Source organism: Mytilus edulis, chromosome 7 (genome assembly GCF_963676685.1).
Source record: "Mytilus edulis chromosome 7, xbMytEdul2.2, whole genome shotgun sequence".
NCBI lineage: Eukaryota > Metazoa > Mollusca > Bivalvia > Mytilida > Mytilidae > Mytilus > Mytilus edulis.
In genome coordinates this window covers 24,000,736-24,019,395 of record NC_092350.1, presented here as the reverse complement: position 1 = coordinate 24,019,395, position 18,660 = coordinate 24,000,736, and the positions used below count along the sequence as shown (strand labels likewise).

Below are 18,660 nucleotides of genomic sequence, written 5' to 3'. Positions count from 1 at the left end.
GAATGTTGAAATATGATGTTGAATGTTAAAATCGAATGTTAGAAAACGAATATTGAAAGTTGAAAACGAATCTTGAATGTTTAAATCAAATGTGAAATGTTGAAACAGATGTTGATGGTTGAAAACGAATGTTGAATGTTGAACTCAAAGATTTTAATGTTGAAAACGACACTATTACGGTATATTGCTGGGTCTTCCAAGTGCTCCACAAAACCTCTTTCTAAATTATTAACATCCATTTTATCAGCAATCAAAGACGGGCTTCAAAGTTATTGTGAAACTGCCTATTCTAGAGGTGGCGTGAATCAGATGTGGATACTTAAAAATTCCAAAGATCTTTTAGAGTACATACAATCTAACTCTCTTTCATCTTGTAACAGTATTAAAACATTTGACTTCTCTACTCTTTACACAAGTATTCCACATTCCAAACTTAAAGACAAATTAAAAGAGTTGGTATTACTTTGCTTCATAAAAAAGAATGGCCAACGTAGATACAAGTATCTTGTCTTAGGGAGGGATAAATCCTACTTTGTAAAGAATCACTCTGATTCAAACAAAAAATTCTCTGAAACCGATATTATCAAGATGCTTGATTTCTTGATTGACAACATATTTGTTACGTTCGGAGGACGTGTTTTTCAACAGACTGTCGGCATACCAATGGGAACAAACTGTGCCCCTCTACTTGCTGACTTGTTTCTTTATTATTATGAGGCTGACTTCATGCAGGAACTTCTTAGGAAGAAAGATAAGAAGTTAGCAATATCCTTTAACTCTACTTTCCGCTATATAGATGACGTTCTTTCACTAAACAATTCAAAATTTGGTGACTATGTGGAACGCATCTATCCCATCGAATTGGAGATAAAGGATACTACAGATACAGTTAAGTCAGCTTCATATCTTGACTTACATCTAGAAATTGACAATGAGGGTCGGTTGAAGACAAAACTTTACGACAAAAGAGATGATTTCAGCTTTCCAATTGTGAACTTTCCATTTCTAAGTAGCAACATTCCAGCAGCACCTGCATACGGGGTATATATCTCTCAATTGATACGATATTCCCGTGCTTGCATTTCCTATCATGATTTTCTTGATAGAGGGTTACTGCTCACAAGGAAGCTATTAAATCAAGAGTTCCAAATGGTGAAGTTGAAATCATCCCTTCGTAAATTTTACGGACGCCATCACGAGTTGGTTGACCGTTATGGAATAACCATTTCACAAATGATATCGGATATGTTCCTCACGTCGTAACTACAATCCCCTTCCATTTCATGAATTTGACCTACCGAATTAGACTATTTACCGGATTTGTAATCACATAAGCAACACGACGGGTGCCGCATGTGGAGCAGGATCAGCTTACCCTTCCGGAGCACCTGAGATCACCCCTAGTTTTTGGTGGGGTTCGTGTTGTTTATTCTTTAGTTTTCTATGTTGTGTCATGTACTATTGTTTTTCTGTTTGTCTTTTTCATTTTTAGCCATGGCGTTGTCAGTTTGTTTTAGATTTATGAGTTTGACTGTCCCTTTGGTATCTTTCGTCCCTCTTTTACAGAATGTCCTTTAAAGTTTGATGCAGTCAAACGCATAAAAGACACTCAGCTAGTATTAGACACATACAGCAACACAAAGCTCCACACAATCGACTCTCTTAAATTGTCTGAATGCTAGCATCGATTACTTCCTATTTCAGTTTGTGATCACCTTGAGAGGAATTATATATATGGTAAACATCATCTTCGTTCCGCTTGTATTTTCATTTACGAAAAATGTCGATTTGAATCAACCCTCTCTAATGATGAAAATTTTCTTTGAGATCTCACGCAGAGCGCAAAGTAGAAATTCTTGATTTAGACATCTTATGAATACTCTGAATTTAACAGTAAAGGAGTCCTCTGTTATATCAATAATGAGAAAGTGTGATAAATTATATACGTCGCTAACAGAGAATCAGGAAGTTCAGCGGTCTTAGTCGCTGTAATTACGTCCACCAATTAACTATTTTGGCGTTTCATTGACAAAATCCGTACCATCTCACGAATTGTCAATAGGTATAAAACTACTTCTTACCCCGACGACCCACAGGATGACGATCAAGATATTTGTTTATCTTTATAGAAACAAAAAACAGTAAATAAAGTAAGATACGGTGTTCAATCGTCATATATCGATTGCGAGAAAACAAACCCGGGTTACAAACTACACTTGGGTGATTATGCTTTTTGTTCCAATCCAATTTGTATAGAAAACCTGCTAAAAAATACCAATATAGAATATTTAAAATTTGGATAATTGTTTTCAGACTTTCGAATATTATCATTCTAATACATTCCAGTAACTTTCCGATCTTGAGCCTGATAGTTAAAAACACACAGTAGAAATTCACATATCTCATTGACTATGTAGGTCTTTTAATCTAACTATATTGAAATGTATTTTTGACAATTTATTGAAATATGTATATTTTAATTTTTTTCTGACTAAAAGTCTCTGCCAAAAATAGAACAACTAGGGGGAGAATCCCGATAAGTAACAAATACGAACTTGAACTTTGACGATTGTATGTATTCTATTATCACCGGAAGAAATAAGGTTACAATGAGGAAGATATATGCAAATGCTAATTACAATTTTCCGTTGTGTAATTTTAAAATAATTCCTGTTGGTTAAATTGATCTATTTTATTAGTGAAGAAAGGCTGATTTTGTACTGATGTTTAAAAATGAAAACTGGAAGGTGATGCATAACACTAGTACTTTGCTTCAGGTTCTATTGGTATTTACAGGTAGAGTTTTAACAAATTTAATAATTTAGTGATTTATAATTGAAGCATAGAATATACTTGTAGAATAGTGTTTGAAGACTAGTCACGGCGTCAAAATTAAAAGCTGAGCTGCAAAATTACATTAAAAATAAACTCATCATAGATACCAAGATTACATTTTGTATTTACGCTAGACACGCGTTTCGTCTACAAAAGACTCACCAGTGACGCTCGAATCCCAAACAGCTATAAAGGCCAAATAAAATATGAAGTTGAAGAGCATTGTGCACAAAACTTCCAAAAGGTTTTGCCAAATACAGCTAAGGTAGGGGCAGAAAAGCCTTAGTTTTTCTTTAATTCAAAAGTTTTGTAAACAGTTAATTTATAAATAAGACCATATAAATGATAATTCATGTCAGCACAAAAGTGCTGACTACTGGGCTGGTGATACACTCGGGGAATTTAAACTCCACCAGCAGTGGCATCGACTCAGAAGTTGTAAATAAACTCATCATTGATACCATATTTACGCAAGACACGCGTTTCATCTACAAAAGGCTCACCAGTAACGCTCAAAAAGTAAAAAAACAAAAATACCGAAATATAAGGAAACTTCAAAACGGAAAGTCCATGTAGGAACCTTTTGAAAGCTGGAATGCGATTGGTAAGTATTGGCTTCAAAATTTAATGAAAAATATAATGATAACTTTTTTGTATGTAAATGTTCAAGTTCAAATGATTTAGATATGAACCAATTACCACAATTTTATCAGAAAATTATAAATACGTGGTCAGGATTCCTTCAAAATATTGATGCACTATCAAATAAAAGTGAAATCAAAAATACAGGAATATTTGGAAACTCTACTATTATGTTAAAAAAAACATTGTTCTTTTTTAAAAAGCGATATCACAACTATCAAAGACATTTGGAATTCAGAAACTACAGTTTTTATTAGCGGTAATGAAATTTGTAGGAAGCTTATTGATTGAAAATAGTCTTTCCAAATTTTCTAAAATTAAACAGGCAATTTCTAAAGATTTCGTGCTAAATTTGAAATCTTGCGGTTACCTGCATTTGCATAATGAAAGGAAATTAAAGATATCAAATGACCTTAAGATTGTGAACTCAAACAACCAAACAATAAAACCACCAAAGTTAAACTACATTATATTCTTACGCTATTAAATCTTCAAAATATCAAATAAAGTGGGAGGAAATTTTTGATAGCAACATACATTGGGAAAATATGTGGTCGGGATTAAAACAGCAAAATATAAGAAATAAAGTAAAAGAATTTCAATTGAGATCCATGCACAATATTGTATATACTGAAAAAAGATTAAAAAATGAAGATATCGAAAGGAAAATGGCACATTTGTCAAAATGAATACAACATAGAAACCCTACAACACTATTTTTTTTAGCTGTTTTACATTACAGTTAATTATCAACAAGCTCAAATCAATAATTATCAAATCAAAATAGGAATAAATAATCCTATTGTTGAAAAGAACATGCTGTTAGGTAAAATCACAGGAATACTCAAATATGATAATTTTCTAAACACACTTAATATATTCTAAATTGACTCTGGAAAATTAGGAATCCAATAAAATAAAACAAAACGCCTAAAGCACATCAGGATATTTACGATATCTGGAAACATAGATTGAAAAATAATCAAAAAATTGTTCTTCAATTGATTTGCATTTACATCATCGATAACACAAAATTGAAGTCGGTGATAATGAAAATTTAGACAATAAATATAGTATAAACTTGAAACAATAGATATAGGAAGATGTGGTGTGAGTGCCAATGAGACAACTCTCCATACAAATAACAATTTAAAAAGTAAACCATTATAGGTTAAAGTACGGCCTTCAACACGGAGCCTTGGCTCACACCGAACAACAAGCTATAAAGGGCCCCAAAATTACTAGTGTAAAACCATTCAAACGGGAAAAACAACGGTCTAATTTTTTATGGTTTATTGAATAAAAATATCCTTTTAATCAATATCGCATATATAAACAAACAGCTGCGCCACGAGAGCATGACACGCCCATCGTCTTGTGAAAGAAACATAATAAATGTTTTTGGAATAAGACGGGGGTTGTATAGAGGGTCATGCTATGTATATCATGACTTATTCCTTATTCCTGCTCAATAGGAAGTTTATATAAGAAACCGAAAAAATATTGCTCACAACATGTTTTTTGTGACACCAAATAGAAGCAATAATTATAATTAAGGGAGCAAAGATGGGATGTAATATGGAAACCCGGCAACCCATTAGCGTGTAAACTTTTAAGCAATAGAGATACAGTGCAAAATGTGACCAAAAAAGACTTCCTTGTTTACCAAAAAGCTCAATAAAAATTCAATAACTCAAAAATAAAATAAAGAAACATCACCAAAAAGCATACAGATGTTCAGATTAATATAACTAACTGGTGTGTGAAGATGTAAGCAATAGTCATAAATCGTTTCTGAGATACGGGTAAACATGTGAACCCCCCCCCCTTTTTTTTTACAAAAAACTCAATAACTCATCATCAAAAAGTATAAAAAATCTTTGGATTAATATAACTAAGAAGTGTATACAGTTTTGAGCAATAATCATAAATCGATTTTTGAGATACGTCGTGACATGTGCATTCACCCTGATTTAGTTACAAAGTCCCGTAACTCAAAAAGTTTTAATATTATTCTCACCATAAAGTATGAAGATCATTTGACCATCATAAGAAACAACTATGTTAAGTTTCACGAAATTTGGATAATTTGTTCTCAAATTACGGTGAGACATGTTTACGACGGACAGACGGACAGACGGACAGACGGACGGCGGACATTTGTATACCATAATACATCCCTTCAAAATTTTGACGGGCGTATAAAAAATGATAAAAAAAAGTGTTCGGCTATCATGTGTATTGTAGTAAGGCACATATTTAAGTGTTATTCATGTGCGCTAAGTCTAAATATAGGGATAATATGTCTTTGTTCATTATTTAGATTTACATATGATTTAATTTAAACTGACATTTATACACTCTTTATGTACGAAATTTATTTTTCCCATCTCTCAAATCTTTTATATTTTAATCTCCACAGAAAAAAAAATCAATTTTTATATTGATAATTTGTAAATATCTTTATCAAGATGTAGAAGTTTTAAAACTGATTGATTTTTTCCCGGTCATGATAATTTGCCCTGCTCGCGTAACTCTGAGGATTCATGCATTGTACAGATAATTATATTAACTAGTTACTATATTTTACTTCTAGAAAAGTGGATAACTACCATATCATCCTAACAATGCTGGTGGTGAATATTTGTGGTTTCCTTATTTAACTTATATTTACACATTTTAAAATGCATTTTTTTGTTGTTCAAAACGTTTACATACACTGAAGATCACTGAATAGAAAGATCATATTATCCGGGGGTTATTCAATGTATTGTATTTTTTTTTAATCTCAACAGCCTACTACAATGCAATATAATAGGCCTCACAGTATGGTCCAAAATATTTTAAAAATGTTGTTTTATCTTTGGCGTTCGATTTCCTAATGCTTTAAAATTTTTAAAATATGCTGCTATTAGCATTTTCATGATGGAAATTTTTAAATATACTATTCCTTATGAACATGGATGAAACATGATATATGTTTTGTCTTCTTCATATTTACCCCCTATGCCCCACATTTTACAGTATTCTCGTAGCCTACCAATATAATAGATGAATGAAGGCCTTCTGCTGATTTTGAAATGAACACTAGATTGAGTGTACCAAGTTGAACTCTTCTATCATGTTTATTACCAAATACATATCATGGGAGGTCATTAATAAATAATTTAAAAAGGAATGGACTTATTACACACTATCTTACTCCTATCTAAAACTTAAAGAAGGGAATTGACCCTTACTGTTTATTCAACACATAAATAAGTTTGTTCATACATATCTTTAATGACAATATAAAACTTATCTCCATTTTTAATGCTCATCCGGCAGAAGATTTTGACTACACGGAACATGTCATACTGACAGAATTATATCGAGACTGTGACACGGGAGAAGAAATTTCTTGCTTAAAAGATACAGAGAAAAGGAGTAAGTTCCCCCTTGATTCTGTAGATAAGTCACTACTATGGAAGTGTTCCTCAAAAAGAGATCGGCAATGATTCTTGATAAGAGAATCGTCTAGGTAGGAGTGAATGAGTACTGCCTGAGTATGATGATAAGACACGATAATCTGAAAAATCGTGGTAAAAACTATGGGTGCAATAGCCAGACCAAAAGACATAGTCTTGAAACTGTAAATCTTGTCTGCCCAAACCAGTCTCAGGAAATGACAAAACTTCAAGTGGAGATATTTTTAACGGAGGGGACAACACCACACTTACCCTGCTTCTTATTCTTTACAATTTTAGCTTTCTTTCCACATGAATGGTTAGTACGAGCAACAGCTGATCTTTACATAGGCTTCGAAAAAGAAAAGGAAGAAGAATCCTTGGTCTGAAAGGAGGAAGAAGGCTTATTAATCTTAGTAGATGACAAATCTTTTCCCATTAGTAACCTAAAAATAACTTTGACAACAGGCCTCATTAACCTCCTGTAGCTGATCCATGGAAACAGAGAACAACTTATCCTTTCAGAGAAGAACTGAGAAGACTAGAGGGCTTCAGAAACAGTATTTTTCAGGAATCTCCTGCCTCTTTGCAAGAGTAAAATTGGTCAAGAGGGCGAGTAGAAGGAATAAAGACTTTTCAAGACTCTTGCCTACCAGTAAAACCATAGACTTCACCTCTGACTTTTTTTCCATTGTCCTTTAAAAGAGACCCAGCTGCCGACAAAAATTATTCAGCGGTCTCAAGAACGACACCTCAGATTATTCTCCGACAGTATATATGAAGACTGAGAAAGGTTGAGACCGTCCATAGGTTTCAAACCAAGTTTACCAGATTAAGCCGACATACCCAAAAAAGATCGATCAATCTGAAATTCCTTGGATGTGCATTTCCCTAGGTAAGAGGCAGATCCAAAGCAGAGAGAACTTATTTGCACCCGTTTCACTAGTATAAGCATGGTTCTCGGGAAATCTCAGCCAAAGACGAGTTAACAAAACATAAAGGTGATAAACCCGACTCTGGAAATCATGCTTGTTTACCTTTTTTTTAAATTGTTATTTGGATAGAGAGTTGGCACTCACACCACATCTTCCTATATCTATTGACTAAACCAGAGCAAGCTATAAAATTTGAATGGGGCAGACGAAAGTCTTGGTAGAGAAGACATGGACATTACCGATATATCGCTGTGAATAGAACAAACGAGACTCCTAAGATATTCATATGAGTTGCCTGAAGAAGGCTCCTTAGAAATCATAGCATATCCATCTGTGCTACCAATACTGTCATTATCAGAAGACGTACCATGGTCTTCAAGAAAATGATCTTCTTGGGTTTTGGGAGCCAAAGAAATAGAATCATCTTCACCAGATGTCAAGGAGGTCAGGGAGTGTCATGTCCAGTATCCTGGTACATACCCCTAGACTCCATGAGGGTACGCCCGTTACCTCACGCAATGAATTTTCCATTAACAGTTGATTGTATTTTATGGATAAAAGTGGTAAGAGTCCTCATCTCATTCTTAAAAGAAGATAATTCTGGAGACGGTCTTCCACCGAACCCCAAAGCAGACAAAACTGGCTGAATACAGATCGCAGGGTTGAGGACAAGGAAGCAAGTTTATCATTCCCATAGGCATTGGAGGCTAGACAAAATTCATATGTCACCTTATCCTGGAAAAGGGTTCACTCAAGATGCAAGCTGGTCCTGTCTCCTACATACTTGTTGTGCAAGAAACAGGAGATATTGATATCTCAGTAGGTTTAGTTACGGTATGTGATAACCTTCTAGGCCTAGATAACCTCAAATGATTTGCGTCAGAAGTGTAAGGCAAAGTCCTAAAAGGGTATGCGTCCTGTTTCAGACTCACACAAGAAACAACCGAGATACACCCTATTCTCCAAACTCATCCGAATGAGTGGCCGAAAGCCACTGGCACTTGTGTGTGTGTCACTTACCTCTTGACCTTGCGTTGCTGAAGTTGGTGTTTTATCCATTATTTCAGATAATAAAAATACTCGAATAAAACAAATAAACAAAACAAATTGCTATTACAAATAATATAACTATTAATTTTCTAATACTAAAAGTGACAACAGTTTAGTCAGCGATCAAAACATTGTAACGAATAACTCGATTCAAGTATATGCAAGAGAATGATAGTCCCTTTCTTCATGATTAAGTACGAGCGTTAGCGTTAGTATATTTATTCAGAAGTTATATTAGAAAACCAAACAATTATAAAATTGAATAGCATTGAGGACCAAAATTCAAAAAAAGGTGGGCCAAATACGGCTAAGGTTACCTATGCCTGGGATAAGAAAATCCTTAGTAGTTCGAAAGTTCATACTTTTGTAAGCAGAAAATTTATTAAAATTACCATATAATTGATTTTCATGTCAACACCGAAGTGCTGACTACTGGTCTGGTGATACCATCGGGGACAAAACGAACACAAGCAGTCGTATCGACCAAGTGGTGTAAATTGTTATCAAAAATGTCAAAGGTACAAGGCTTATAATTTTATACGTCTTGTAAGTGCTCAATGGTGCAAATAATTTCTTGAAGGTTTGTATTCAAGAATAAGTTTCATTGTCAGTTAATGTTTATAATTGATACATGACTGCCTTTATCGGCATGCCATTTATGGATTAGTGTTAGTGATGTAAGGACTTTCTTATCATAAGACATTTGGAAATATCTTTTAGAAAAGCGTTATAAATATTACGTGACACAACAGTACAGAAAAGGTAGAAATGGATTATGTTTCCTGATTGTGAGTATGAATGTAAATCATGTAATATTTTAGTGAGGAATTATTCTTTTTCTATTTACAGTTTAAATGAATTCCTCCATTTGAGTTTCAACTAAATTTGATCTCACAGCCAATAATTTGAACCGGCTTTTTACATTAAATACTATTTCACTATGTCAGGGAAATGTTTAAATAAAATGCCTGTAAAGGTTTTTGATATATTCCAAAACCTTAATTAATTAAGTTTCTGTTTTATATCACTATTTCATCGGGTCTTGGGAATAAATTTTCTTCCCAACCGCTGATTCAGTAATCAAAGTTTTGGAAAACTAAAGATTTATGATTTTTTTTTTTATTGTAAAGCTTTTTTTTATTTCTTTGCATTGCTTTGATAATGTTTAAATTTTTATCAATTTGAAGTTATTGATATCTGCATAGTAACATTCAGAATACCAATTTAACTACAACAGTAAACTTGTGCTTATCTCAAGTTTTTTTAGTTTTTTCCAAATTCAACTGTTAGTCAGTTTCAATCAATATGTGATAAATCCTGGTATATGTACTTCGGGACAGTTGTAACTCATTTGTAGAAACTCTGTGTTTTGAACTGTAAATATATCCAAATAATAGGATAATTAACCCCTTACTAATAACATGATTAACGTTCATTCTACGCTGAGATTCTACAAAATTAAGAGGCTTCAAATCCTACAAGACTTAGTTTATTGATCGAGAGCACTTTGTTAAATTCTAAAAAAACGATACAAATCACCAATGACGAGTTCACCAAACATTGGGATACAACCCTTTTCAAACTTTTTATCGTACCCGGTATCATCCATCACCATCCAACAGACACAACACCCTAAGTCATTATAGGGATTGACATATGTACGTTATTAAAGGAGATATGTTAATGTATGAGAAGATTTGAACTAAAAAACATCCTTGATAAAATAGAAAAACCTTAAGATGAAATAGACACACTGTATAAACTGATGGATAATGAAAATCTAAACTGCCAAGACATAATTGGTGATGTTGAGCACAGCGTTGAGCTCTTATCAGACGTTACAGACGAACACATAGCTCTAAAAAAAACCAGACTATCTCAGTAGAGGTAGTGAGTCAACAAATATACTATTAAGACAATTATACAATTATTAGTGATAAATAGAATCCAAAGAGAAACTAAGTCTGCAACACAATCTATTCTCTGTTTTGCAAAAGAAGAAAAATTCGAAAAAAAGTGGTGATACACGATGCTGAAAATGAGGTTTAACGGGACGAAAAAAAGTAAAACTGAACCGTCTACAGAAAACGAAATTTGCGTGGAAACGATTTTTGACTTTTATAAGCAGAAACTTGTAATAAAAAAAATCAAACACAAACATCAAGATTGTACGGGCTATCGATTCGGAAAACCAATTGCTAAAGCTTCTACACCTAGGCCAGTTATAGTTAAAAGTTGTGTAATGTCTGTCTGAGGTGTGTCTAGATTAAATGAAATAAAGTTTAATACCAGTCCGCATTTTCCACGGGATGTGAGAAAAAAAAAAGAAAAACAATTTATTTTCGAAAATACTTGAAGAGCGCAAAAACAAAACCGGTTTTATCTATTCGGAGATAAATTATATGTAAACGACAACTTATGACAAGGATAGGGACATTCGAGGTCTCATTTTAAAGAAGACAGTAATAAACCAGAGCCTCACAACAGTTATGTTATGAAATATTTCAAAAAGAATATGTATTCAAATGTCTGGAAATTCGACATAACTAAATAACTAAATGGGTTATGAAAAAGAATACATAGACTAGTCAGGACAAAATTCAACAGGTATATGTAATTGTGTTATAAGAAAAAAGGATTAAACCTCTTTTTGTAAAGAGCTGTGTTGGTAGTCTGATTTCGTTGAAAATTGATGAAATTATATTGTGTGATAATACTCATGTATATATGTTCTATAGATACGCCTCCGTCTCAAAATATGTGCTATTGTAAATATGATACCAATGCCTGTTATAACGAACAAGAACATATAGAACTTTTCAGTTACATTGGTGCATTGGTGTGCAATGTGTCCACAACTGTGCGGTTATATAGACAAGCAATTAGAAGACAATAATTTATTCATTAATTTTGTAAATGGTGATGCATATTTAAAACAGATACTCGGAAGATAGTAAACCACTAAAAAGTTTTCATGTTCTAGCTTATAGTGCAGGGCAAAAATACGGGTAGACTTTATAAGATGTAACACAACCAACATTGAACACGATTTCAATCATTAATTGTGCTTGAATATTTGTCATTCAATCCGATATATATAAAAATACATATATATATGCCTTTTGCGAAGTGTTTTGTTCAGGTTAGCCAGAAGAATAGGTATACATGTTTATCCTGCAATCAGCCAACTGTTGTATAAATAACAGGTACATAAATCAAATTTTGCAGGCTTTATTTGTACTTGTACAAATAAAATTTTCTGATAACACGCTTCGACTTTGGGCAAGCGGATATGTAGATATTGTTTTTTGCATAACAGTTCATTTTGAGGTTCCTCTTTGTGGTCCGCGTTTAAACTTTGTTGAATTCTTTGTAAAAATAGAGACAATGATTTATATAAACAATTAAAGTTTCAAGTGTGGGTGTAAATTTCAGGATAAAAACAATATCTGAACATTCTTTGAAATTATAAAATGTATTTGTACTCACTACGAAACAGGAGAAAAGCTTAGCGAGCCTCGTTTTTCGTCCTGTTTTTAAAGCTCATAAATCATTTTATTTACATTTTAGGACAATGTACTTATATCTATCATTTTCCCCGTCATTTGCGCAGAATGTATGTTTAATATCACTAGCAATGTCATGTTGCGCGGAAAGTTATCCGGATGAGGTGGCGGATTGCTGCCGAGCGTATGAAATGCACGTTTTGAGAGTTATTTAATATCGTGTATTCAAAGATATCACAATGAAAATAAATAGGTACGTGATCTAGCCAGAAAACTAACCGCTGTCTCATTATATTTGTGCAAATTTCTATATTTGAAATTTGTTTCCTGCTAATATAGCATTATCTTGTCTAGACAATCCAAGGCATACGAACAACATTAAGTGGTCGGTTATTTCTTAAACTGTTTTAGAATATTTTGTGATAAGAAAATAACTGCCCCGCATCATTTCTCAGCCTTGTATTATTTCATCCGTTTTTCATGAGAGAGAGAAAAAAATGTGTTACATGTATCAACTTTTTTCCATTTATATCTTCTTCTCTTTATTGTAGAGTCGTCACCAGTCAATGATTATGCTTACTCTGTAGTCGGTGATACTGCTTTGCTTAATTGTAAAACTACCCTTGGAAGTAATATTATAGCTTTACAATGGCTTCGACTAAATCCAAGTAAAAATGTCACTGAGAGTACATATACAGACGGAAGTATTGTTAATGAGGAAATACAACACCATAATAGAATAAGTACAATAAGTTCTCTAAATGGTACATCATATGACCTACAAATCGTTAATGTGACAGAGTCTGACGCAGGGGAATACCGATGTGTCAGTGTAACTGGAAAACAGGTTCAGCATTATGATGTTCGACTTATTGTCCAAGGTACTATGTACTATATATATATACTTTATATACGTATACCCTCTTTTACCTGAGGGTATGAAACTCCTTCACCGTCAGGCGTCAAACGGGCATTTGTGGCTACCGTTATTAGCGTCAAATTGGTTAAAATTGTACCGTGATTCGTCAAAAAACCCTTGTCGTGATTCGTTAGAGGACTCAAATAATTATCGTTACCGTTATTTTTAGAGAAAAAAACTACTGTGTAAGAGCAAAGTCGAATTTCCGGAACATTTGATAACTTACCTTTTAAAAAAATATCAAGAATTTAGAAAAAATTACATACATGCCGAAGTTCGCTCTGCGATATTTGTATGCATATTTCAAGTAAAAAATTTGCTATGAATTTGTTTAAAACCTATACATTAGTATATGAGTAGGCTCCTATAATTGATTGACATGACAGTATGTCCAGCATCATAATGATAAAATAGTATTGGGATTTTTTCAGAGGAGATGTCACCAAGTACCACTGTAAATTATAAAGCTGAAAACAGTACAAAAAGTACACACTATATGGAAACAGAGAATGAAGACCAATCTTTTGGTATATAAAAAGTGCTATTCGCTTATTTTTAGACATTGAGGTATAAGCTTATATATAATGTTGGTCTCTTGTGGATAGTTGTCTCATTGGTAATCATACCCTATCTTCTTTTTTTTATATTAACAAGAAAAGACACAAACTGGCGTGAATAAAAGTTATGTACATGTGCTATATAAAATCATGCACATGCCTTGTGCAAATGAAACACAAATGCTAACATTAGAAATTTAAATCAGATATCTAATGATTTTTATAATTGAATGCTTCAATTATAAACTTATCACTTGTATATGAATAATAATTAAAAAGAAATGAGATATTGAATATAATTTTTATATTTTCCCCTTAGATATAACAACTTTATCCACCGATTTGTACAAGAATACAACTGATGAAAATGTCACAAAGTTGAATGAACAGGCCAAATATGATACAGGTGAATATCACTCGAGTATTCTGTTATAAAGTGGAATAGAAATAATGTCTCGTACATCTTATGAAGGCAAGCAGTGTCAAAATTAGTGCTTAAAGACACCATTGGAGGATCCAGGGGGAGGGTTTCGGGGGTTGGAATCCCCCTTTTTGGGGACGATCAATGTATTTGAATGGGGAAATATAGTTGGACCCCCCCTTTTTGTCCTGGGTTGGGACCCCCCCCCTTTTTTTTAAATTGACTGGATCCTCCCCTGGACATTGTTTATAAAGTTAAGATCTGCTAGTGATTTGTACGGGGCCAATTTTTCAACCATCTCATTGTTTATACGTGTCTCAATTTACAAAAAAATACCCAAGGCGAGACAGTCATGCCTTGGTGACAATGTTTAAATTCAATTATATTCCTATGTCGTAATGAATTGACCGCTACAAAAATGTTATTGGAACTGTAAAGTCAAAAACATTGAGCATTATGATCACCATGGCAATACTGGGAAAATTTGTTTGATTTTTTAACAGTTTTGAAATTCGCCTATTTAACATTAAACTAAATACTAGTAGTCAACCTATTTAATGGAGTACCCCACTTAGTTATTCTTTCTTGTACTTATCTCACCAATTGGTATAATTCATTGAAGTATTAAATGCTTCTGTTTGTAATATATTTGAGGTGTAAAATCGTTGACCGAGAAAAAAAATTGTACGAAACGTGGTAATGATTTTTTTTTTAAAACGAGCATTCATTTCTATAGTATTCTTCGTCGTTAGATTTTTAATATAAACGGCATAAGACATACGGTATTTATATATACAATTGCCAATAGAAAACTCTCCACAAGAGAACACGTGACGTATAAGTTATCAACTGTATGGGTACCGCATGTAGCTTTTAAAAATGTGCGAAACTTGTACCGCATAAAAAGCTATAAAGGTCAATGATATTACAAACGTAAAACAATTAAAAAAAAATAAAAACAAAAAAAGTAATGTTTGGTTTATCATCTTTATAAACAAAGCAACAAACGAAAACTAATATGATATACAGCAACATACAACAATCACTGAATCACAGGATTCCTCCATAACCTGGGAGAGTGATGCAAAGAAGAGAGAACAATCTAAAAATACCAATACAAAAAGGCTTACTTCAGGTCAATACCAAACAAAAAATAACAAAAACACAAGTCTTTTGTAGACGAAACGCGCGACTGGCGCATGTACTAAATTTTAATCCTGGAATCTATGAAGAGTTCAAATGCCCAGAATCGATGTTAATGAACGGTAGTACAAATGAAAATTTAAAAAATCTTTTTTCTAATTAGACTTAAATATCAAGAAGTACGCATCCAGCATCCAACGGATATTGTGTAAAGACTTCATTAACAGTCATATGTAAATGCAGTATGTTATAATCAAACCATTTTCTTGGTGTAAAATCCAAATATTGGATTGTTACCTAGACAAACATGACGAGATGCTACTTTTGCAAATTTGAAAGTACAAGTACAAATTAAAATGTTATAAGAATCAATAGATATAGGTAGATTAATATCTATTTAAACATAGTGTACAATCGGTCCTGTGCGAAAATATGATATGTGTTCCGTCTTCGAAAGACTCTTATGCCAAGTTAAAAAGGTTTGAATAAAAAAAAATAGAGATCTACAGTGTCATTCAATATTCTATTGGAGTTTCGTTAAAATCAATTTATGCTGTTGGAGAAGATGATTATCTTTCCCGGGTATCCTACTAAAACGCTATTTTGATTGTTTGGATACTTAACCTAGCCTTCAAAATCTTCATACTGAGCTTAACAAATTTATGTCTGTAAACATATAATTTGAAATACAAAATAACAGTAGTATATGTTTCAGATTTTCAGAATGAAGCCATATACTGGGTAGTCGGTATGGTCGGAAGTGGTGTCGTTGTTTTTATTACAGTTTTCCTTTCTTATATCTACTTAAAGAAATTGAATGATATTGTGAAAAACGCCAATCAGGGGCATACAATGTCGATAGAATACAGAGAAGAACAAACAAACAACATTGGCAATGACAATATTGAAATTTATGAAACAAGTGAGAATGTTCGGGAAAACAAACATGCAAGGTCAGCCACACGAATAGAGAGACGCACAATCAACAATGAGGTTTATGAAATTGTCCAGCAGGATGAACCATCTCCGAACATACAGATGGAACATCTCACACAAGATGAGGGCAACAGGACTTATCAAACAGTGTCCGCTGACTTGTCAAATGATGATCATATATACAAAGAACTTAGTGATGGTCAATGTTAAAAAACTGGAACTGTATATAAATACATTATTGTTTTCATTTATCTTTTTCATTTTATTTATTTGTTTGTTTATGCATTGATTGGTGTATGTATCTTTTGTAAATTAATTTATTATTGATTAATATTTAAATTGAACAACTCAACCTTTATTTTTGATTTGTATCTTATGATGTTCTTCGCTGTATTCATAAAAATCAAGATTTGAAATTTATTGATTTTAAAAAAAAGGAGATGTGGTATAATTCTCCATAAGACAATTTACGAAAAAGATGTATGACAGACATGAACCAACGACAAGAGCTGACCTTTATGCTCCTGACTTTTATTAGGCATCTAAAGAATGTGGCGACTCTAACATGTTTGTGAACGCGTAACTTCCACCTTAACTGTGACAGGCCTGTATCAGAACACCATAAGAAAAAAACTAAAAATCAATTGCAGAATGTTCAACTCGAAAAGACGAGTCTGGTACGCAAAAGATCGGTACAAGATTCACAAACAAGCTACATGCATAAAAACAATAGACACAAAGCAACCGATGTAAGTCTACTCTAGATACTAGAAATTCAGTATGTTTTCAATGCTATTCAAGTCTGTAATTAATTGAAATTCAAAGAGCTAAAAGCATAATAATATCGCAATATGATAATATATATAAGGAATAACATTGGGGAACTAAAAGTGAAATGTTTTCGGCTTGCCTCATATTAACAAAATTACGATACTGTTGTCAGGTCATTATAAAGGATGACATATGTTGGCTTTAATATTGATTTACTTATAGAGGTCTTTGCATCGGAAATAAACACATTTATTTAAAACCAGTAGTTGGCATGATACGGGTGTTGTTCTTCTCATATATTTTATGATAGCATGATACTAAAACTTAACGAAAGTGATTGTGCTAGATATTCATAATGATGAAGATATAATGTTTCAACCAGTTTAAATGAGATCTGGAGCTGGCATGTCAGTAACTGCTAGTAGTCCTTTGTTAATTTATGTATCATTATCATTTTGCTTAGTTTCTCTGACATCGGACTCGGACTTCTTTTAAACTGAGTTTTACTGTGCGTATTGTTGTGTGTTTGTTTTCTACATTGGCTAGAGGTATAGGGGGAGGGTTGGGATCTCACAAAATATGTTAAAACCCCGCCGCAGTTTTGCGCCTGTCCCAAGTCAGGAGCCTCTGGACTTTATTAATCTTGTATGATTTTTAATTTAAGTTCAATTATATATTTCAGAGTTTAGTACGGCGTTAATTATTACTGAATTAGTACATATTTTGTTTAGGGGCCAGCTGAGGACGCTTCCGGGTGCAGGATTTTCCCCATCTTCGCTAGCCAAGGGTTACGATCCACTCCCGTTCTCTTCACCCTTGGCAGATTGAGCCAACATTTGTGAAAGTAATGTTGCGCCATCTATCGGAAGATTAAAGTCACGCCCATTCCGAATACATTATTCTTGACCAATGGTAGCACTTGAACTTTTCAATTTGGAGGTAAAAACACGGTAGCGTCTAGAACCTACACGCTTGATAAAGCCGGAAACGAAAATATACACGGTCAACATTCATGCTTTTGTGTATGAAACATACACAGGAACTTCTTCTTATTGATTAAAAACATTCAAGTTGTCACTAAATATAGTCGTATGATTATAGAATGTAAAGACTTGTTGCACAATAAACACGTGGCAATTGTTTACAAACACTTTCTACATTTACACGTGATCATGTTATAGGCGCTTTTTGATTGGATGCAGCGAGTTTCGACTGCAACCAATAAAAATCCTTACCTTGTGTCTCCGAAATTTTATCTCAATCCGCCAAGGGTGAAGAGAACGGGAGTGGATCGTAACCCTTGACTAGCGAAGATGGATTTTCCCGGAGATGTGGGTTGATTTCTAATGAGACAACTATCCAATAAAGTTCAAATGAAGTGGATGCAAGTAATTATAGACACCCGTACAGCTTTCAAAAATGAAAAGTCATACTGTATAATCAGCTATAAAAGGCACCGACATGAAAAATATGAAATATCTTAATTACGTCCAATTTAT

At 33.3% G+C, this 18,660-nt stretch overlaps 1 protein-coding gene across 1 annotated transcript; it reads left to right on the top strand.

Annotated features, from left to right (window-relative positions):
• The first annotated feature begins 2,680 nt into the window (after positions 1-2,680).
• LOC139481068 (uncharacterized) lies at positions 2,681-16,676 on the top strand. Its single transcript, XM_071264138.1, has 5 exons — positions 2,681-2,796; positions 12,966-13,295; positions 13,765-13,860; positions 14,210-14,296; positions 16,170-16,676. Exons 1-5 carry the CDS (start codon positions 2,724-2,726, stop codon positions 16,598-16,600), a joined length of 1,017 nt encoding a protein of 338 aa, XP_071120239.1. The 5' UTR covers positions 2,681-2,723; the 3' UTR covers positions 16,601-16,676.
• Positions 16,677-18,660: the final 1,984 nt, after the last annotated feature.